The sequence below is a fragment of the Equus caballus genome, chromosome 15 (genome assembly GCF_041296265.1).
Source record: "Equus caballus isolate H_3958 breed thoroughbred chromosome 15, TB-T2T, whole genome shotgun sequence".
Classification (NCBI taxonomy): domain Eukaryota; kingdom Metazoa; phylum Chordata; class Mammalia; order Perissodactyla; family Equidae; genus Equus; species Equus caballus.
The window spans coordinates 66,926,124-66,949,104 of record NC_091698.1 but is presented as its reverse complement, the minus strand read 5'-3'; the positions used below and the strand labels follow the sequence as shown (position 1 = coordinate 66,949,104).

The 22,981-nt window shown below is 40.6% G+C and overlaps 1 protein-coding gene and 1 long non-coding RNA gene across 4 annotated transcripts in view; one reads left to right on the top strand and one right to left on the bottom strand.

Annotated features, from left to right (window-relative positions):
- Positions 1-7,139, bottom strand: part of FBXO11 (F-box protein 11) — an 89,254-nt gene extending 82,115 nt beyond the window's left edge. Inside the window, exon 1 of one of the 2 annotated variants that reach the window (XM_001498271.7) lies at positions 6,049-7,139. In XM_001498271.7, the coding sequence (XP_001498321.6) occupies positions 6,049-6,274 (226 nt within the window). In that variant the 5' untranslated portion in view covers positions 6,275-7,139. The remainder of the gene's footprint in view (positions 1-6,048) is intronic. The other variant, XM_005599993.4, reaches the window with a different exon arrangement.
- A 130-nt stretch (positions 7,140-7,269) lies between these two features.
- LOC106781742 (uncharacterized) lies at positions 7,270-21,543 on the top strand. 2 transcript variants are annotated; one of them, XR_011426082.1, is made up of 4 exons: positions 7,270-9,758; positions 13,053-13,171; positions 13,574-13,624; positions 20,950-21,543. It is a non-coding gene; the product is annotated as an uncharacterized lncRNA (long non-coding RNA). The 2 variants fall into 2 exon arrangements; XR_002800170.2 differs by lacking the exons at positions 7,270-9,758; positions 20,950-21,543 and adding an exon at positions 14,352-15,523 and having other exon boundaries at positions 10,790-13,171.
- Positions 21,544-22,981: the final 1,438 nt, after the last annotated feature.

Below are 22,981 nucleotides of genomic sequence, written 5' to 3'. Positions count from 1 at the left end.
TAACATGCTATCTTATTTTGGGTGTTTTAAAATAAAAAATACACAATAATGCATTCATTTTCAAAGTAAAGTAAATCTTTTGATATTTGCCTTCAACTAAAATAAATTACGTAAAGGAAGTTAGTTGGTTTCATTTCTCTATTTTCTAAGGATTAAGTTCAAGCACATTTCTTGTGTTAACCAAAGGTGTACAAAAATCCCAAGCTATGCATGTAAAGATAGCAAGCTATGGTGAGAAAAGGATATTTAGTCCACAAACTTGTCAAAACTACCAATGAAGTCTAATTTAACTTACATTTTTTTCCTTCCTGAAATGGTCTAGTCTATAACCATGAGTTAAAATGACTTAACACCCTTTATTCATAACTTATGAGTACTTCAAGGGAAATCTACCCTTCTTTGTACAATGAGTGCTTAGTGATTTCATCAACAAGTTGGAAAAACATTCTGGCCAATCAGTGCAATCTCTTCTGGAGATAAATCTACATGAAAAATAAAATTATGATCAAAAGGTAACTTAGAAAATGTGAAACTGGATGATTTAACAATGGCATCAGACTACTGTATCAGTCTCCAATAGGATAGATGGGATAGGATAGGGTAAGGTGCTGCAAGATCTAGGTTATTCCCTTTCCTGAAAGTGATGGAGACACTTTGCCAAACATATTCCAGTGTCTCCCCTTGTTTATGGAAACACTGGGTAAGTCAAAGTAAATCGATTTTGAGATTCTTCTCTGCTACTTACTATGCATATTTACTGTTGTGTAATGTCCATCTTAGAGAATTGCTGAGGGCTAAACAAGACAGTGTATAAGAAAGTGTTTGCCACAGACTCTAGTACATAAGCAGAAACAGTCAATGTTTATTATTATTATTCCAAATAGCCATTTATTCTGTTTCGTTACTCTTTCTTCAAATATTTCAATCCATTAGATATAAGTTAAGTGATCCACAATCACAAATACCAAGTCACTTAGATTGCATTCTGGGGTATGCCAGAAACTCGTTAACGATGCATTCACATTTCATCTCTTGAGCTTTGAGTTTTACATATAGCTGATTCCATTCCTCACTATCATTTTTAATATTTCACTGCTGCCATTTATTCAGCATCTACCATATGCTAGGTACTTTACTATCTCTTATCCTTATAATTATTCCATAAAGCAAGTGTTATGATCCCCATTTTAAAGATAACAAAGTAAGGCTCCGAGAGGTCAGTTGCTTGCCCTGTGTGAAACAGCTCATTACTGGTGTAGATGGGATTAGAACCCAGATCTGGCTAGCTCTAACTCCAAGCTCCTTCCATCATACTACCCAACTGTCTCATCCCTAAGTATTTTGCTTCTTTACAATTTTATTTTCAGAGGATAACAACTGGAGTTAGCGGGTACCTTCCTAGCAACCTCACATACTAACTGGAGTTCTCTGGAAGACAAGAATGTAATTCAAAGGGCTGATCAGAGAAATGGAAGGTCTAAAACAGAACAACCCCTTCAGAGACCAGTGGGACAAGACAGACACAAAATAAGAATAACTTATTAGTTAGGAATAAATAGGGGGACAATAAGAGACCTCAAGTTGAAATAATTCATTATTATTGATTGCTTATTTTCAAAGTTAAGGGAAATAGAAAAAAAAAAAAAACAACCTGAGAAAATACTCACTAGCCTTCAACTTTGCCAAATCTAAGTCCAGGTGTCCTCACTAACAGGTCAGGACCCACTCATGGTTCTTGCCTTGCCTGGTAGGTCTCCAAGCTGGGTGGCCTTTTCTTGGGTTTGCCAGAATTTCCAGTAAAGAAAGAGAAAAGAAGTGTAGGGACAACTCACAGGCCTCATCGGAAGAAATTTAACATGAGCATTTGTCACTTATCCCATTTCTACCCCTCAAATGATTTCTAAGCTTTGAGAAAACAGGCTCTCTTCACACACATACACACAAAATTGGGTGGCATCTCCTGGGATGTAAATATTTTGAAGGGTTAGCCCCCAGATGGGACTGTAGTACCCTAGAGTACTTAATTCCTCAAACAGGAAAATCATGTTCCTTGTCCAGAACTCTTCTATCTAGAAAGGTTGCAGAAATCCTTATTCTGTAAGTAATAGGAAGAATGGTAAAATATGATGGGCTACAACAATCCCACAGAAAGTATAATTAGCATGCATGGCTAGAACACTAAGGAGTTTCCTGGCTGCGTATCATAAATATGTAGCTCCATCAGGAATATTTTTATGTAATACTATATGTACTGAACTATTTGACCAAGTTCAGTTAAAAAAAAAAAAAAACAACCCTTTAATTCTAGGGTCATAGGTGAGATTTTTATCCCACAAATACGGGATTAAAGAGACTGATTATGTTTTTACTTTATATGATTAGTAGCGAAATCCATTAGTATATTGTAGTTATTAAATTTCTTGAACTATAAATGATCACATATAGTTAAAATTTCAGCACTTTAAAACAATCTTATGAATTTTCCAATAACTAGAACAAAAATTACATCTATTTTCAAAAACTTCCATTTCAAGATTATTCTTAGAAGTCAAATTTCATCTTTTATTAAAAACATAATAAATGAGAAACTAATAATAGTGATTGATTCCAGGCAGGAGAATTTGGTAGGCAGGTGGAGGAAAAAGAGCTTTGAATTTTAAGTCACGAGCATTCATTACCTATCCAAAGTAATCAATTTTAACAACTAAAAACTAGAAGTGCTCAGTATACATAGCACTTCTGTAGACTTGGAAGCTTTCCTTATGCTTCCTCTAGAAAACAACTACCAGATAGACATCAAGATAAATTCAGCAGAACAAGTTGCAAAAGCTAAATCCTTTTAGGATTTTAAAAGAAGACAAATATAAAAAATCCAACCCCACACTACTTTCAGTTTCACTGAATCTGGAATATATTATCAAAGTGTCCCTATGTGCAACACCAATTATTTTCTACCAGTTTCAAGTGGCATGTGAAATCCTAAACTCAGAAATTTAAATTAAAAAACTCCAAATGCTAATGATTAGTATTCCATCGTAAGACAGTGGAACATTTCAGATAACATGAGTGAAGACAGCACTTCATGAAATGCCCAGGCCAATTATTTCCCAATGTAGGGTGTAAGAAAGTCTCCCTCATGGAAGATTTTGAAAAGTCGTCATAATAGCTCACTCTATAAGGTTGTTTCTTCTTCAAACAGTGGCGACTACACACAAGAGAAAGTGTGTGTGTCTGTTTTTAAAGGAGGTATCAAGGAAGTTTTTAGACCAATTAACTTGTGGGCGAAGAAGCAATCAAAAACCAATTCTGACAGAATTTTTGCTTGAGAAAAAATACTATCTTGTAACTATTTTACTACCACTAAAAAGCGTGAAGTCCATCCTTTATATGAAATAAGTAAGAGACTTTATATAGAGATTGAATTAACTTGTCTTAAAACAGTGAGTCTCACTTCAATTTCCTACCTGGAAAGTTGTCTGATCCACTATTACGTAATTCTATCCAAGACTCTAATCCAAGAGTTACACATCCATTAAGACTTAGTAAAAAGTAAAACACACACACACGCAACATGTTAGCTGTAATTCCTTAATAACCTTGTCAAACTTCTAAAACCCAGCATATTCTTAAACAAATAACAATAAAACCTCTCCTATCCAAACCAGAAATAGTGACACTTTGTGTGCTCCATAAAACTTTTAAGATAAAGAGCATTCTTCTTGGCTAATTTCTGATCATTATGTGCCCTGCACATTTTAAAAATGTAATCAGAACATCAATTTTCGAAGAATGACACATTTTTACATAAAGTTAGCAAAATCTTTATTATTTTAGCCTTTTAATTCATCTTAACGTCTTACTCATTTTGAAGCCATTTATGTGCCCTCTAAAAGACCCATAGCATTTTCCCTGAAGGCTAATCAGCAATTCTTTTCCCCTCTGTGCCAACACAGAATCTCCAGAACAGTCTCTACTAGCTGCAGCAAAGCAACAATTCTACAGAGGATTTGATTTACCCTTTGGTTAGGTACATACTGAAATTTTGATTCATGAACACCATCAGTCAGCTTACAGACATCAATGAAAAGGAAACTGACACTTTGGCATTTGACTGCCAACAACCAAGTCACTTTACTTCGAAAGGAAGTAGACTTTAGTAGCTAATAATTTCAAGCAAATAAAGAAAAGTGTCCAAGATAGAAGTACCTCAACTAAGTGTGAAATTACACACAAATCGTGAAAACGAGATTCTGAATAAACATTTAAAAATACACAATGGGACTAAATTAAGTTTGGCTCAAAGGATCTGATTCAGCACTAATGTATTACCAAATCAGTACATCCTGAAAAAGGTGACTTCTAGCAATAGAATCATTACCGCTAGGATTTCAATCCAGTGTTACGGTTTTCTTAAAAAATGTGTGAACTCTTATCCATTCTGGAAGGAGACTTGAATATTATTTGAATGGAACACAGGAGAACCCTAACATGCAAATGTCAAAGGAAATGATGAAACTACAAATATTTTTAATTTACAAAAAAACCGGTAAATGTATCAAAGAATCATTAAAACATGTTTACCAATAATGTTGCACAAGACCTCTAACTGGCTCGAAACATCACATTCTTTCCAGCAATATATAGCAAACTGCTTTCTCAAGGACTATCTGTAACAGTGACTAGTGAAAACCCTTTAAACTATTTTCCCTCCTTCATTTGTTAAGTATTTTGATCAAGTACAACAATGAAACAGTTTAAGGAAAGACTGTATAATTTTTAAAAGGCACTAATCTCAATTCCCTTAATAAAAGGAGGTGTGACAACCAACGCATGTAAAATTAACCTTAATCCGCCAACGAAAACACGCAAAATGTCTCCTAACAATTCCCCTCCTCCTTTAAACAACAACCGTACACATAAATATGGTACTGACCTCCACCCCCACTGAGAGCAGCTAATTAATAAAGAGAATAGTTACGTTTGGAGACCAAGGTGCAACACCCCACCTAATAAACCTCCCAAAATAACCACATCATCAAAGCAGAACTGAATATTATTTTTGCTAAAGCAAGAATCCAACCCCCGGGAGCCTCAGCCCTTAGACAATGGTGGTTACCAGACAGAGCCGCACAGTTGGGTCCAAATGACACATTTCACTAGGCCTTGGACACACACACACACACACACTCACTCACTCCCCCCAAGGGGCCTGTTCTAAGGAAGGGAGTTCAAACCCCACCAGGAGATGGAGGGTGGCACGGCGGCGCAAGGGTTCGCTAGGGGAGGACAGGCGAGAGGGGTATCGATAGAGCGGAAGGGTAACTGCACTGCACGCGAGGGAGGGGGCTGGAAATGGCCGATGGATTCTATATTTATTTATTTAAAGGTCTTGATTTAACAGGTCCTTCCCAAGGGTTCTGTAACTAAAGCCAAACTACGCAGCAAACATTGTGGGGTTGGGAGAGGAGTCGCGGCTCCCCCTACCCCGTGACTTGGAAGGGGGGGCGGGGGAAACAAGTTCCCCGGCCAACACCACAGACCACTCGGATTCCCCCTCTCCCCCTCCTCCCAGGAAGGGGGAGGCTAACAGAGAACAGGGGGAAAACAAGTTCCCCAGCCAGCCCCACCGCCGATCACTCCCAGGCGTTCCCCCACCTTCTATAAGGAAGGGGGAGGCTAAACCGTAGAAGACAGCAGAAAAGGGGCGAAATGCGCCCTCCGCCTTCCCCCCAGGCACCAACACACTCCTGCAGGGTCCGTGAGCGAGCCGAGAAGCCACAGGGATGGGTGGGGGTAGAGAATGCCGAGCCCCCGAAACCAAACAAAGCGCGGCCTGAGCGGGAGCCCGGGCGAGTGGGGAAGCCGCGGCTTTTCCTGCCGGCCGGGCCGGGCTGACACTGCGGCACCGGGGACCCGCCTCCGCTCTGCCTCCGTCTCCCACCCCCGGAGCGCACAGGCCGCCCCCACCCGCCCCGGCCTCCCTCCCCGCGGGTCCCAGCCGGCCGGGCGCCCGAGGCGGCGGGCGGCAGGGAGGGAGCGCGGCCTTACCCCGCTCGCCGGCGTTGTTCCGCTCCTGGGGCAGCGGCGGAGGCGGCGGTGGCGGCGGAGGCGGCTGCTGCTGCTGCTGCGGCGGCGGTGGAGGCTGCTGCTGCGGCGGCTGCTGCTGGGGCGGCTGCGGCGGCGGCTGCTGCGGGGGCTGCTGCTGCTGTTGCTGCACCGGGCGCGGCCGCGACACTCGCCTGGGTCTCCGGTTGGCGGCTCGGACGGAGTTCATTTGCCGGGCTGAGGTGGCGGCGTTGGCGGAGGGACACACACACACGCGCGCACACGCACAGCGAGCTCCCGGGCCGGAGCAGGGGGTGGGGAGGGGGGAGGAGGAGAGGGGGCGAGGGCCCGGGGAGATGGTAAGGGCGGAGGGGGCGAGCGAGACCCCGAGTCGAGAGAAAGGCCCGCGGAAACAGCCGGAGCCCGAGCGAGGCCGGGCGGGCGGGCCTGACGCACGGGGAAGGCCGAGGCCGCCGGGCGGGGCGGCCGCGAGGGACAGAGACAGAAAGACGGGCAGAGCGAGAGGAAGAAAGAAAGGGCGTCCGCCCGCCTGGGGCTCCCGAGGCGAAGCGCGGCGTCGGCGGCTGAGGAGACAGACCCCGGTCCCGCCGACTCCCGAGCGGCGTCTCCGGCGGCGGGGGGAGTGGGCGGGCGGGTGAGGAAGGGAGAAGGAGGAGAAGAGAGGGAGAGGAGGGAGGGAGGGAGGGAGCAGGGGGCGCCCGGCTCTTTTTTTTTTTCCTCTTCCTCCCCCCACACCCCCTGAAAGAGATTTCTGAGAGGAATTTTTTCTCTCTTTCTTCGGCCTCTTCTCTCTCCTCCCCCCCTTCTCTCCTCGGCGAAGGGGAAATGAGTGTGAAGGGAGGAGATAGGGGGAAAAAGAGGCGTCGTCGTTCCTCCTCCTTAAAGGAACCTTTTCTCCTCCTCCTCCTCAGCCCCGTCGCCGCTGCTTCTGCTGCTGCTCCGTGGCAGGAGGAGCCATGGACACCGCCGGAGCCTCCACTCGCCCAGTCGGTCCCTCCCCGCCGCGGGGCTGGCCAGGGGCGCGGGGGAGGGCCGCGGGCCGGCGGGGGGAGGGGAGAATGGGCGGGGAAGACGGGGGGGCGGGGATTCCGGCCAAGCAGCCAATGGGAGGCGACCGTACAACCTTCGGGCCAATGGGGCCTCCGCTCTTATCGCGAAGTCCCTTCCTTCAACGCCCTGTTTCCTCTCTCGGGTTTCCTCCCTCCCCCGCCAAGGAGGGGGAAGGTGGAAAAGGGGAGTGTGGTGGGGCGGGTGATAATAGGGAGGTATCGGGGCATATAATAGAGCAGGGGGTGGGCCAAGAGAGCGCTAGTGCGTAGAGACGATTCTAGGAGAAGAGGTGCTCGGAGGAAAGGGTGGGGGCTGCTGATGTAATGGGGAGAAGTGATTAATCCTTCGGTTCGCCGTTTGAGCCTCCCCCCCACACCCGATTTTTTAAGCAGAAAAAAAAAAAGTGGAGCGAGGGAGCCGATCTTTGGTAATTTGGTTTTCTGTGGTAGGTAGGTTCAAAGTCTGAGCTGTAGGGAGCGCTAGAGATTCTGTGCCCTTTAGCCAAGCTGAGGGTATGTGCAAACCTTGGAGATCCACTTTACGGAGCTTTGAGCTTGATAACTCAAGTTTGGAGTCGGTTCCTAACCGTCGTCTAAAAGGAGTCATCTAAGTCTTGAAAAGGTTTTTTGGTCAGTAGGCGATAGACCTTTGGTCGGTTTACTTTTTGGAGACGTAGTCTATGTAAAATGTTCCGGGAAATAATAGGTGAGAAAAGGAGAGAAGTAAATGCGTTGAGGTTGTGATTGTGATTTAAAAGTAATTTTTTTTTAGATCCCACAAACTCAAAGGAAGAGAAAAAACCCCAGGAGGAATTGTCGTTTGTATCTGTATCTGGTTCCCTCATCATAATCTCTCCCCAAGGAAAACGCGTTTTTATTCCCTAGCTGCTGTTGTGATGACTGAAAAAGTACCCTTTCTCAATTCCTCCCGTTCTTTTGTTTATCTTTTTGTGGACGTGGTAAAACTGGCAGTTTACCTGATTCCTGGTTTTCAGACCTTTGGGTGATTTCTCTCTCGCTTGAGTTGATCAGTTGCTGTCTTAGGTTTGATGTAGATAATTAAACCGTTACAGAATATGATTTAAATAAAATCAAAGCTGAGAGGGAGAAAAGTGTGTCTTTTGAGAGGAAGGAGAGGGGCAAGGAGAGCCAGTATTGTGTAGGGTGTTTGAGTCCCTGATTTGATATGTGACTCTAGGCAAAATACTTTACCTTTCCAGATATCAGGGTCCCCCCACCGTTTAATAAGAACTTATTTTGCACTACATAGTCCTGTCTTCAATTTTTTAAAATTCTATAATTTTGAGATGATCTCTCTTTCGTCCTGAAAATGGAGAAACTTACATCTAAGTTTCCTTCTCAAAAAAATATTTGAGGAGGAGGGCTGTTAGAAAATAACTAAAGAACTGCACATTTTTATGGATGTTAGCTAGGTGCAAATGGGTAGAAGTTTAGATGTGGTTCAAATAAATGTAGGGGGAAAAAGGAAAATTACATGCTGTTATACTTATTATAAGTGGATCCTTAATTCTGATTTTTCTAAAAATTTACTTTTTTATTCAGCAAGCACTTATTGGTTCCTCCTGTGTTTGCGTTACTATGTAAGCTGCTGTGGGAAATACCAAAAAAATAAAAGTTAAAGTCTTGGGCCTAAAAAATTTGCATTTTGGTATGGCAGAATTGAAGATTTAAGTCAGATGTACAAAGAAAACATAGCTTGTTTATTTTCTGTAATTTTTAGCCTCCTTGAGTCTCCACATTATCTCTTTTCTTTTTTACCATGCTGAGTCAGATTTTATTTCTCTACCTCTCTCTCATTCCAAGTTATGTATGGGGGTCGAGGGTTGCTGTTTAAGGCATAGATGGGATGTCTTTCACATCTTTGGCATCCTGGGTTTCTGGGTTTATTACAAGAGTTCTCTGGCGTGTAGCAGTAAGATGCCTTGTTCTAACAAAACCAATATATTATGACAATTTTCTGATAGATGGAAGTAACGTATCTTGAGAAAGGGAGTGCCTTTTTCTAATTCACACAGTGACAGGTAGGCTGGTAGCAGCCCTGAGGGATGAGAGGCTTACATGGCATCAGGGAAGGGCCCTGAGCCATGCGTGCCCGGCCTTGTGTTGTCCTCTGGTATGGAGTGGCTGGTATGGGTTGAAAGCAGGACTGCTAGCCTCAGTGGTAAAACTGGTCATTTCTGTCCTTTTGAGATGTCATGCTGGTTCCTCTGTAGTTCCTTTGCAGAAGTCCATACCTGAGCCATTTGCCCTATACACTGCAACCTTTGTACTGACCCCGGGTCCCTGCAGGTCCATTGATTCTCACAGTGCCGCTCTCTCTTCTCACTGAGATGTGTGGGAACTTCTAGGTTCCCCGAATACCACATGTAGGCCGTGCAGAGCCAGGAGCCTTGCTTTGCGCTCATTTATTGAGCCACTTCCCTCCATCAATGTTGCGTTATTCTCCCCATGTCATACTGAACATGCTGTCAAGCTGAAAGCAGAATTCCTAGAGGGCTCAGCCTTTCACAGGATGCCCAGAGAAGCATACTATCCCCAATTTTCTTGGATTTCCCCATATCTATATGAATACTTCAACTCTGTACCTCCAGTTCTAGTTGCCACCATGAGAAGGGACGGAAGGTGAGCATACTGAGTCTGATTACCTCTTCCTTGTCCCCTTTTCTTCTTTCCATCATCTCTCAGGGCTACAAGAGATGGATTTTTCTCCTTCTTGTATATCAGGAGCTTTCCTTATGTACTATATCCTCTTCATTCTTGTGATGGCATATGCTCTGCTCCCTGTTGTGGAGCCATGATGGTGAATGGAGTGCAAGAGAGAAACTAGTTTAACAATAATGGAATATCTATTGGGAAATATTGAAAAATATTATCATATCTCCATATCACTGGCTCCTACATATTTTTAGTTTATGTTTTGAGATTAAATGTTAGAGACTTCTTTGTGCAAAGGTGTTCAAACCCATCTTAAAATTGTGGAGCTTGGGATTTGTTAGAATCAGCCTTAGAGATCATTTAATTCTCATTTCTATACTTGACTGGGAAACTAAAGTTCAAAGAGGTGAGGTGACAAAACCACGTCCCCTAACTACTTAGTAGCAAAGTTACTGCCTGCCAGTCCAGTGCCCCTTCCATTCACAGGTATTACAGACTCTTAATTCTCCCGGTGAAAACCCAAAATATTACATCTGGTTTTATGCATTGCCAGGTCCACCTGTGTTAGCAAATAATCCCGTCAATTAGCTGTCATAGAAATTATGTGTGAGAGAAAACAGGAGAAAAATTTAAAGGGGATTGTTATTTTGGGGTAGGGGTCTCCCAGAATACTTTCAGTATACGCTTCACATAATTCCAGAGGACTAAATTCCCTCAGGGTTTGCTCTTTCTTCAAGAACATTTGTGTTTGTTTTTTTCTCAACTAATTACTGGTGCTTAACAGGTTAGTGTACTTAAAATTATTTGTTTATAAAGGCTATCACAATAGAAGTGTGGAAAAAATAAGCCCTTTAATCATTTTAATACCTGGCAGGTGATATTTACTGTGATTTTTTAAATGATAATTTTTACCATTTCAAAGATTCAGTTTCCCTTTTCTCTGTCATTCCATCATCTAGTCCTAAGCCATCAGCACTCAGTCAGTTACATAAGGCACCTCAAAGCTGCTCACTCTCTTTATGTCGTTTAGGAAATTAGTTTGATCTGAATATGGTTTTCCTGAAGGAATAACCAGTTCTGTTTAAAATATCCTTGTTAGAGTATGAATGACTTATCTCACTAAGCTGCAAAAATTCATTCTTTAGTACATGCGCAGATAATATTTTATCAGTTAGGCCTTGAAAATTAACTTGCAACTAAGGATTTAAATTTAATGTATATGTGGGAAAACCTGGTAAGCACGCAATCCAATGATACTCACAATAGAGGTTATCTTTAAAGAATTATGGAAACGAACTTTAATACCTTTCCCTGTGGAATAATAGAGGAATAGCAGTGTTAAAAGAAATTAATTATGTTCAAGATTTAGGATGGGCTATGATAGACAGTTGTAACTCTTTATTTTTGCTGTTTAAAAGCAGAATTCAATTTCCAAGCATTGAGAGAAGACTAGGCCAAAAAATAAAGGTGTATTATATTATGGAAGGACTGGTAGGTGACTGAAGTGTGGCCAAAAGTGAGAATGGAAAACCAAGAGGGAGCTCAGCCACTTACTGGCTGTCTGACCTTCCACAAATTACTTACCCTCTCTGTGCTTGAGTTTCTGCATCTGTAAAATGGGGGCGATAATAGATCCTCATTTCTCAGGATTGTTGTGAGGATTAAGCAAATTAATACCTTAAATGCTTTAAACAGTGTTTGCTGCATATAGGGGCTCAGTAAAGTGTTAGCCATTATTTTTATTGCTGCTGGTGTCGGTGTTATTTCATGCCTTACTTGATGATTTTCAAAATTACACAGACTATGTATGTAGGGAAGCAGGTATGGTTCTTGTTGTAAGGGAATATGCCTAGAAAATAAATGGTATTAGAAAGGTACAGGGAACACGGCACCAGAGGAAGGAGTTGGGCACAACAACAATAGGTAGAGATCAGACATAGGTTGAAACTGATGGGGGAAGACCTCTTGTGCAGAATTTCTCTACTTAAGTGATATTTGAACCGAAGATCTTGTGGCAGATGGAGAATATTCTGAGATAGTTTCACTATGGGAGCCTCTCAAGAGAGAGTCTAAGGAGAAGGTCAGGAAACAAACACATAGGCCTAGAAAGAAAAAATAAGAAAGAAAGAAGACAGCAGTTGGAGGTTTATCTGTGTTTGTGGAAGAATTGGATGCATTTAAGTAGCAGGTTAAAATTTAAAAACTCACTTGGGCCTCCTTGAAAGGAGTAGGAATGATAGAAATGGAAGAGGAGCAGAGAAATTAAGGGCAGAAAGTAATACAGGAAGTAGCACAAGTTACTCAAGGACTGGAGAATCTGAAAGCTAAAGGAAGTGGGACTTTAGTGGAGGACATATTAGACCCCTCTATGGTCTTGAGATTATGGCCTTTGGAAGAATCAACAGAAGGTTCAGATTCAGGAATCTGTTGAAAGTGATAACCCAGCTAAGATAGATTTAAGAAAAGAGGATCTTGGAAGCAAGGTTAATAGACTTAAGGAGCTCTAGAGCAGGAAACAGTGGCAGCAGCTGTGTCATAAAGTTTAAAAAGTCTTGGGATCCTGTTGGAGATGGACAAATACCCAGGGAAGATCAGCTGCAAGGCTCTCAGCATGGACTGTAGGGTTGCCTGCTGTAAATGTGGAATGCTGTGTTCGCACACGGAAGAGGAACCTATGTCACTCGACAGAGGCCAAGCTTAATTTAACACTGGACTTCCAGGCCAGAAACACTCCAAAGGAAAATGGAAATAAAAGTGTTCAAAACGTGAGAAGGGTACCAAGAGAAAGAAGGAAGATTTGGATGTAATCTAGGCATTGGAGATGCTACCACTGAAAACCTCCTTGTGTCTCTTTGTACCTAATTGGGCCCTATGCCTATTCTTGAATTAATCTCTGGCAAGGGTGAGGGGATTACTCTTAGAATCCTCTGAAAAGGACTGAAAAGATCAGAAAACTAGAGAGAAGAGTAATTGGACTTTAAGGTCTTTGGAGTTCAAAAAGTTTACAGTAGGAAGAGGGACCCATTTTGGACTTGAATTTCTCTGGTAATTTAATAATGGGAAGGGCTTCACATTGTTCCATTTTCAGCCATTCTTTGTTGTTTCATTTTGACTTTTAAAAGTAATTTTGTTGACCAATTTTGGACAATATGACTAGGCATGATTTCAGATGGGAAATAAACTAGGAAGTGAATATTTGGCCTAGGGTGCAATGTGGCCATGAAGTTAAATTGACTAATAACCTGTTACAACCCATTGCAGAAACTCTTAGGAGGACCAGCTCAACTCTCAGGGGTCCCAGGGATTTACGGTGAGGAGCGGTGGTAATAACTGAGGGAGCTGCTAATCTCTCGCAATTGGACAATCCTGGATGAACAAAGGTTTGATTATTAAGCCCAGTTGTTAAAGAGAGAATAAATAATGGGGTATATGGGGATTGTTCAGCTTCTCTTCCTGCATTTCTGCCAGAGCTCGTGAAGGGAGAAACTTCCACCCAAGCTTTTGCCTCTACCTACCCTCTTGTTAGATGCTCCATATGGAAGAAGTGACTAGTCTGGTCAGAGACTCTGGGGACATTCTCTAGAGGGAGGGATCATGACATTGAAAGACACTCACTTTTCTTTCTTACAGGTCCAATGCCTGCTTTTTCATTTGCTACCCCTAGGAGCTGTGGGTGGTTTTGCACATAATTCTCTCCATGTAGTAAGCAAATCAAGGGGGAGTTGGAAGTAGGTGGGCTACCTCTGGTAAGGAGGCCTAATCCTCCTCCTCTCCCATTTCAGTTCCCAACTCTGTGGGTCTGGCAGGCCAACTCTGTCCTGGCACCTGGTCAGGTAGGTGGACTTATGCTTACCTATTAATACCTGAGAACATGAGTCTTACTCTTATCCTCACTCTTACTCTTTTCTCCTCAAGCACACTTGAAGGGGTCACAGGATTTAGATTTGGGATTGGAAAATCAAAAGGTCTCACTTGGACCTCCTGGCCTCTACCCAGCCTTGACCGAGGCTTCACTTTAAGTTTGCACATTTACCTGCTTCCTAATAAAATGGTACTGGATTTCTCGTTGGGGCATAGATACAGGTGTGCATACTCCCTCAGGTAAGCCGGTCAGCAGAAGTGGTAGGGTAGGATTTGAGTTTGGAATTCTACCCAAATTTCTAACACTATTTTGGGGGTAAGGATGGTTATTTTCTACATTTTAAAGACATGAGCATGTCTTACAAGAGGTTGTCTAGCTCAGAAATTTCCAAAAGAAAAATGAAGAAAAAACAAGAACTTCAGAAAAGTTAGGACTGTTTTTGTGACATATAAACTAGAAAACACCAAAGAACTTGTAAATATATTTTGAGCAAGATTTTGTAGCTGTAATTTACCACTATGCCTGGTGAGTAACTATTGCTGTTCAAGTTATAAGTGATATGAAAAATGTGAAATGAAAGACAATTCCAAATAAGTAGAAATATTGTTATATTCAATGCATATAATAAATTCTTTATTTTAACCATAAAGAGCTATACATTTTATATTAATAGAAAATGAATTTCTCTCTGCCCTCAGCTATTTAAAGAATATTGATTTGAAGAAGTGCCAGATTACTCCTTTTCCCAGGGCTCCCACATGACATGAGCCAGTACTTTCTTAGTCTTTCTCTCTATTGCCTGTCTAATGTTGCTTAGTTTGGGCCACCTACTGCACAGCTCTCCAATTCCATGGCTTCTTCTGAAAAGATAGTCTATTGCAAAGAGTGGTGGGAGTGGAGAGGAGGACAAGGGTAAAAACTGAAAAGATAGGGAGACCCACTGCACCACTAATAGAACGGCCAAAATCCAGAACAATGACAACACCAAATTCTGGTGAGCATATGGAGCAACAGAAAATCTTGTTCGTTGCTGGTGGGAATGGCAAAATGGTTACAGCTACTTTGGAAGACAGTTGGCGATTTCTTACAAAACTAAATATGCTCTTACCATATGATCCAGCAATCATGCTCCCTGGTATTTACCCAAAGGAATTTAAAACCTATATCTACACAAAAACCTGAACACAGATGTTTATAGCAGCTTTGTTCATAATTGCCAAAACTTGGAGGCAACCAAGATGTTCTTCAGTAGGTAAATGGAAAAATGAACTATGGTACATCCAGACAATGGAGTATTATTCAACGCTAAAAAGAAATGAGCTATCAAGCCATGAAAAGACATGGAGGAACCAGAAATGCATATTACTAAGTGAAAGAAGCCAATCTGAAAAGACTACATACTGTGTGATTCTAACTATATGACATTTTGGAAAAAGCAAAACTATGGAGATGGTACAAAGATCCATGGTTGCCATGGGTTAGGGAGGAGAGAGGGCTGAATAGGCAGAGCACAGAGGACTTTTATGGAAGTGAAACTACTCTGTATGGTACTATAATGGTGAATTCATGTCATTGTATATTTGTCCAAACATATAGAATGTACAACACCAAGAGTGAATCCTAATGTAAACCAGGGACTTTGAGTGATAATGATTTGTTGGTGTAGGTTCATCACTTGTAACAAATGTACCACTCTGGTGGAGAATGTTGATGATGGGGGAGGCTATGCATATGTAGGGACAGGGGATATCTGGGAAATATCTGTCCTTTCTCCTCAATTTTGCTGTAAACCTAAAACTGCTCTAAAGAAATGAAGTCTATTAAAAAAGACATACAAAAGCAATTTCTTTTTTTAAAAAAAGAAACAAAATTCAGTTTTCTATGTTTAATTTTTGAAAAAGTTATATTGCCAAACAGACTGTCCACATGTATGATGGACATTCACTCCCCAAGCGCTGTTCTAGAGGGAGAAGGGTGATCGCCTCATACATGTGTCAACCATGTCAAATGACATTGGCTCTGTGGGGCTCCTACCCTTGTCATATTTCTATTCGGTGTGCAGTGAATCATTAAGCATTTAGATTTACATATAAAATAATTGTTGAGAAAATGTTAGTATTTATGTTCTTTACACAGTGGGAGAAGGGGCCTTGGTGTGGAGGTCCAGGTTTTGGAGTGTGAAAACATTGAGGAGTCTTACCCAATCCATTCTCATTACTTCCCCTCCTCCATTTCAAGACAGCCTCTGACACTGTAGAAATTTACACTTACGGAAATTGAAAATTAGGGAACCGATCCTTTTGTGTAAGTAAAACCCTCCAAGCTACTACTTACCTAGGATCACAAATGAAAGGAGTCAGACTTTTGAAAACAAACAGATCAACAGATTAAACACCCTCTAGACTTCTAATAACCCTAGTTAAAAACCCTTAGTTAAAAAGTAAACAATTAAGTGATACTCATCAAAGGTGGATAGCTTTTAGCATAGAAGCTTGTAATTTTTTTTTTTTTAGGGAGCCTTACTTGGAATCCATCTTGTTCTAACAAGAAGGTAATAGAGCTTTCTAGTCATTACAGACTTCACTTAAAGGGCCAGGTCCCAACACAGGGTATGTCTCCTTCTTGATACAGATCAACTTTATTATGAGACTTATTTTAATGAATGCTTAACATAAAATTGAGGGTATTTTTGTTTTAAAATATAGTTTGTTATTAGTCTTCAGGTCAGAATCCTTTTGGGAAGTGGGCAGGGCAAGGATTGTTCACCTACAAACAGTAGAGTGAGCAAATACAACTAGATCTTCCTGAAGTCTCCACTGATGAGCCCCCTTTCAAGCCCGACTTCTTGAACCTAAATGTTTCCCCTGTTCCCCTTGACTCCAACCTCTAGTGTCCTACCTTTGATGACTGGATTCTGATCACTTTATGTTCCTTGCCTCGTTTCCTGTTTGCTGGACCTGCTCCTCCCAAGGTTCTAATCTATGTCGTGGACCTGGGCTGGTAATTTGACCAAGATTTCCTGTTTCCTTGCTTGGTAATTTAATTTGGCACTATAATGAAGTAAAAAAAAACATGGGCTTTGCAGTCAGATAGACTTGGGTTTAAATCCTGGCTGTACCAGTAACTGGTGGTCTGATTTGGGTAATGCACCTCTGTAAGTCTCAGTTTCCTTTGCGGTAAAATGAGGATATTAATGCCCACCTCAAACTATGGTTGTGATTGGAAGTAGATAGTGGAGATAGTTGCACAACATTGTGCCATTGAATTGTACACTTAAAAATGGTTAAAATGGGAAATTTTATGTTATGTATGTTTTACCACAATTTTTTAAAAAGAAAAAAATATGGTTGTGAGAATTAGTCTTTGTGGAACATCCATTACGATGCTTGGTGCATAGAGGCTCTCAACAAATAGTAGCTGTATAGCATAGAATATTTTATATTGACAGTAGCAAAAAAGCACAACTCAAACTGCTTTAAACAATAAGGAAATGTACTGGATCATGAAATTGAAAAGTTCAGAGGTAGGGCAGGCTTTGGGTTAGTTTGAGTCACTAAGGACTGTTTCTCTAAGTCGTCAGTTACTACAGACTCAGCCATTTCACTAAGAGCTCAGTTTCTTTCCATCTTTCCACTCTGCCTTCTGTAATGCCAGCTTTTCCTAAAGCTAGCAATTCTCATGATCACAAGATGCCTGCCAATAGGTCCAAAAAGTACATGTTCCCTCGTCCACGTCTACAGAGCCTGACTTCCAGCAGTCCAGCAAGCATCCTGATATTCACTTGCTTAAATCCAAAAACTGTGCATAGGAAGATGGAATGTGATGGTTGGCTTAAACTAACCAGGGAGAGGGTCAGCTTCTCTGGAAGCACATGGGCTGCATGGGGAGGGGTGGATTCCTGAAATGAAAATAAAAGTACTGTGGAGGAGAGAAAGCAGGGCTAAGATGCTGAGGAAGCAACCAACAAAAGTCCATTTTCATAGCTATTATCATTATTGGCTTTCTTGGCCCTTAGCCCTTGGCTCTTGGCTATTTCTTTGGAAATCATTACAAAAACAAAAACTAAGAGAGCTTTTATTTTGAGTAAGTGTATTCTTTCTAGCAAAGGAAGATCAATAAGTAGAAAAGTAAGCTTAATTTAACTGAGTGTTAGGCATCTGGAACACCAGCCAAACAAGCAGCAAAATGCACAGAATGAAGGAGTTTAACAGGAATGAATGTCAGGGACGAGGAGCAGGGAGGAAGCTTGAAATATGGTGACTTGCCAAAGTGCCAAACCCAGCAGGGTGAAATTAGCTACTGGCCTGTTCTTTACTGGAACCAGGTTAGAAGTCATGACCTGGGTCAGGATGAAGAGATGACTTATCAAGAGGAGGGGACATTAGCCAAAGCAAAGCTGACAGAAGAAAGAGCTGATTGAAACCTGATTTTGACTGCTCGGCCTGTGCCTCTGCAGCTGCTATCTGCTCATCTTTCTCTTTTTGACCCAGCCCCCACCTAATGACTCGCCAATTTCTGCCAATTTTATCCTTGTCCCCTCTGCCAAGAAGGCTCTTGTGCATTCCTTTGCTGCACTTCATCTGGCCGATTCTTACCCTTTGGTTAGGATTTTCAGTTCTGTCTTTTCTTCCCAGGAAGGCCTTCCAGTACACCACTGCTGCCCCATCTTCCCCCACCCAAGACACCACAGGCTGATGAAATAATCCTGTTTGGTACTCTCTACCTGTAATCAACACCCAGTAGCCTATTGATTAGTTTATTTGTCTGGTCCCAATCTCTGACCGCTCTTCCCCACCACATCAGAGCTAGTGAAGAGCAGGGACTTTACCGTAGTCATTTTTGGTTCCACGATGCCCAGCACAGTGCCTGGCATGTAGTAGGAGCTCAAGGAATGAAGGAGGTAATTCCTTTGGTTACCATCTGATATCCTCTTCGCCAGGACTTAAGAAATAGAACAACACATAAAAACCAAAGTGTTCTCCTTACCTGGAAAGAAGGAGTTGGGGATGAGGAAAACAGACACGTTAAATAGATTTCGTAGCAGTTTGTACCCACCTAGACTCAGGAAGGGATGAAGACAGAATCAAAACTGCCAAGGTCCAAAATGCCTCTTCTCCTTTGCTACCCTCTGTTTTCAAACACTGTTCCCACACTGTTAAAGGATCTTTATTTTCCCTGTTTAGTCACATCGTGTTCACAATTTTTGTGTTGTTTTTTCCCTTCAGAGAGTCAGGATGTGATTATTATATGAAAGTGACCATTATAATAGTTGAGACTTACAAATGCTAGTTATTGGCATTTACAGAGTGAAGCAAGCCACCTGAACTAAATACCAGGTGCTCAGTAAACTTGCTGTAATACCTCATTCCTGGTTACAAAGAGCTCATATGACCTTTCGGTAGGGAATTTGTTTTCTGTTTAATTTATTTTTCCATTCTGAAACAGAGGTTCATCCTTTATAGGAAAGGAGTCAATTATTGGGTAAACACAGTAACACCTAATGACTATTCCCTCTGGTATTTAGTCTCAAAACATTTTGCATTTCTTAACACATAGAATTAAAAATATTTTAACATTACGCTAAAATGTGACTACATACAATTTTAAATGTTCCAGGAGGCAGAACACTCAGCCCTATTTCTCAAGCAGGCTAACTGAAAGGTCTTCTGCTTCACCTGGTGGTTAGGTTTTGACAATAAGCTAAGGGAAGAAGTTGCAGAAGTGAGGGCTCACCTTAACAACCTCTTGTAGGTTTATTTAGGATTATTTGGAGGCAGGACCAGCCATAGGCGAGTTTCCGATGTAATGTGTCTTTAGGCCCCACCCCTGCATGACCCATGACTGTTTCAAGACCACTTTTCCCCACTCTTGGTGTCCTTCCTGGTAGGTCCTCATGCTCTCAGGCCATGCCTTTATGACCAGAGCTGAGGGCTGCCACACTGTTCCTACATAATGACCCACATGTACACTGTGCTCTAACTCTCGTTACTCCCGCGCAGCTTCCCATAAGAATTATAATAATGCTCTTAATTTTAAAGTATACTTTTAAAAATCGTATTTTAAGGTTTTCTCAATTCTAAGACATACATACTCCTCTCTTCCCCAACCATTTCAATATTTCTGAAATTGGAATTAATTTTAGTCTTTTTCTTTTTTTCTCCTAAAAAAGTAGTTACTACAATCTTACATTTAAAAGTGTCTTAGAATTGGAGAGATATGGTATGAATGTACTCTATTGGAGATAACTAGTTTCTTCAAGAGTCAGAAAATTGTGCTCCATGTGGAGATTTGAGTTATCACACAGCTAATTCAAGCAGAAAAAGGACTTTTGGGTAGGAATATATGAATAGTTTAAACAAAACAAACTAATTGCTAGTTGGTTATCTGGACTAACTGTTGTCCAGATAATTATCTTAACCCTCTGCCTGCTTTTCATTTTCTAGTTTGGAGATGGGATGCAAAGGAAATGGGAAGCTAAATGTTTCCGTCAAATAAAAGATAGGGGATCTCAAACTCTCTCTCTACACAAATTGGCCTAAAGCCTAATATTTGTGTTGGACAAGAGGCTGGGGTTATAAACAGAACCATCTATAGAACATCCTTGATGTGGATGACCGGTTATCTCAAACCACCCCTGAGGTCTTCCCTGAAAGGATTGTAACTTGATGTCATCTATTCTTGCTAAAGAGATGATGGCTGTTTTGGTCACTGGTCTGTGGAGAGGGGCAGAGCTTCAACACAACTATGAACACACATGATTCCTGCCTTGGGTAAAGTGCTCGGAGACATCTGAGCCCCATTTGTGATGTTCTGCAAAATCATACAGTATTTTTCTAAAATATTTTTGGGAAGACAATTATAAGTTGAAGACAAGCATTATTCTAAGTATCCACTCCCAAACAGTCTTAGTTGTTAAAATTAAGAATAAAGTAGAAATTCTAAGAACATGCTTGTCCCTGACATTTGCAGTACCTAGGACAAGAGTACAAGTGGAGGACTATGTACGTCTAAATCATTAAAAATTATATATCAAGCTAAAAAACCATTAAATAAATGTATTCCATTCACCTTCCTTGATAAATATACCTTTATTATGACAAAACATTTTTAATTGTATAAAGCAATGGCTTTTATATGACTGAAAGTCAGCTAAACAGCAAAAATGACTGAACTTAATTATTATCGTACATTTGGGTATTCTGTGGATGGACTGGTGATGTTTGGATGAGTAATAAGATAAAGTACATAATTCATTAATTATCATATATTTATGTGTTTTCTTTTTCTTTTTTTCAGGTAAATCACCAATCATATTGTTATAATCCACATAATTTGTGTTCTGTTGACACTAATGACAAGATATACAACGTTTCTTGAATCAACGTACTTATTAGTTTTTTATCTTTTTATTACGGAAAATTTCAAACATTTACAAACATAGAGGATAAAAAACTCCATGTACCTATCATCCAGCTTCAACAATTGTTAACCCTTGGTTGAGCTTGCTTCATCTATACTCCCCAACTCTCTAAACCCAATTATTTTGATGCAAATCCTAGATATCATGCTATCCGTGAATATATCAATATGCATCTCTAGAAAAAAGGATTTCCTAAAAAATTAACCTTAGTACTATTGTCACATGAAAAAATAATTCCTTAATATCAGATGTTTTAAAAATTTGTTTCAATAAAATTGGAAAAGTTTTATTCAGCTGAGGCAGTAGCAACCAGAATTGTTAGCAAAATTTCTCAACATTTATATTTGGAAATGAACCATGAATTTTACATATTAATTTCAAACATTTTAATGGGATTGCAATAATGATCATTACCACAGAAAATAATACAAAATTTTAATTTTATCAAATAAATTCTACAATTTGCATTGTGATTGTTTCCCCACCAGCCTTTAAGCAATATCTATATCCATACAGTGTTAAGTTCTTTCAATATTTTCAATGCTTAGATATCATAAAGAAAAACAACAAGAAAAATATGTGGTTCAATTTTTTCAAATTTCCCATCATAGGAGACCATACCTCTATCTAGAATGCACAGAAAATAGCATGTATATATCTATATATATGTGTGTAATATATATATATATATTTTTTAAGTATGCTTTTTTTTTTTTTGTGAAGAAGTTGGCCCTGAGCTAACATCTGTTGCCAATCTTCCTCTTTTTTTTTTTTCTTCCCAAAACCCCAATACATAGTTGTATACCCTAGTTGTAGGTCATTCTATCTCTTCTATGTGGGATGCTGCCACAGCATGGCTTGATGAGTGGTATGTAGATCTGTGCCCAGGATCCAAACTGGGAAACCCCAGACTACCAAAGCAGAGTGCACAAACTTAACCACTTGGCCATGGGGCCGGCCCCTATAGGCATATTTTTATATATGAGCATCTTCATAATCATGCAAACAGTTTTCTTTCCTTGTTCCAATGTTCTTTTATCTTATTGGAATATCACTTTTGTTGTATAAGTCACATTTAGTATCTTTCTATTTAGAAAAATCATTTTCTCTAAAAATTTAAAAAGTTATTTAAAATTATTCAAAAATTGAAATAGGCAAACTTAGATCTGTTTATGTCTTCTGTAAACTTTTGCTAACACCATTAATAGTAGGCAATGGTCCATATCAAATAACTGTGGTTAGCACAAAATAAAAAATATTTTCTACCATAGGCCACATTTCCTTATTTATTTGAGGATCCTCTATTGTTTCACTTAACTATTCTAGTGCATCTCCCTATCTTGTCTAAATTCAATCTAACTGCTCTAACAGCATTTAAATGGCATCTCCATTGTTAACCAGAGTGGCTGTGAGGTCAAATTTGATATGTTTTTAATCAAGATGACCATGTTGGGTCAGATCCAGAAAATATTGTATATAATCTTTGAATCACTCCAAAGAATGTCGTTGATATTGTCAGAGTTGAGGTCGTGTGTCTTCTAAGAACATGTTGATAGATAGTCAATAAATTTGTAAGTGTTTGTGTTAGTAAGATGCAGGGCCCTCTGAAGTACAGGGCTCAGGGCAGGGGCTCCTCTTGCCTGAGTCTAAGAGTGGCATTGCAGGTTAATAATAAATGTAAGTATTAATAATACCTTATTATGTGCTGCATTTTTTGAAGTGCTTCCACATTTATGATTTCTTTTGATCTTCACAATAACCTATGGACTAGATAGAGCAATTAGAGATGAGAAACAGAGGTCTAGAGAGGTTAAGTGATTTATCTAAAATTACACATCTAATTAGTGGTAGAGCTGGGGGTGAAACCTAGGTCTCCATTCACAGGTCTTCCTGTTGTACTATATTATA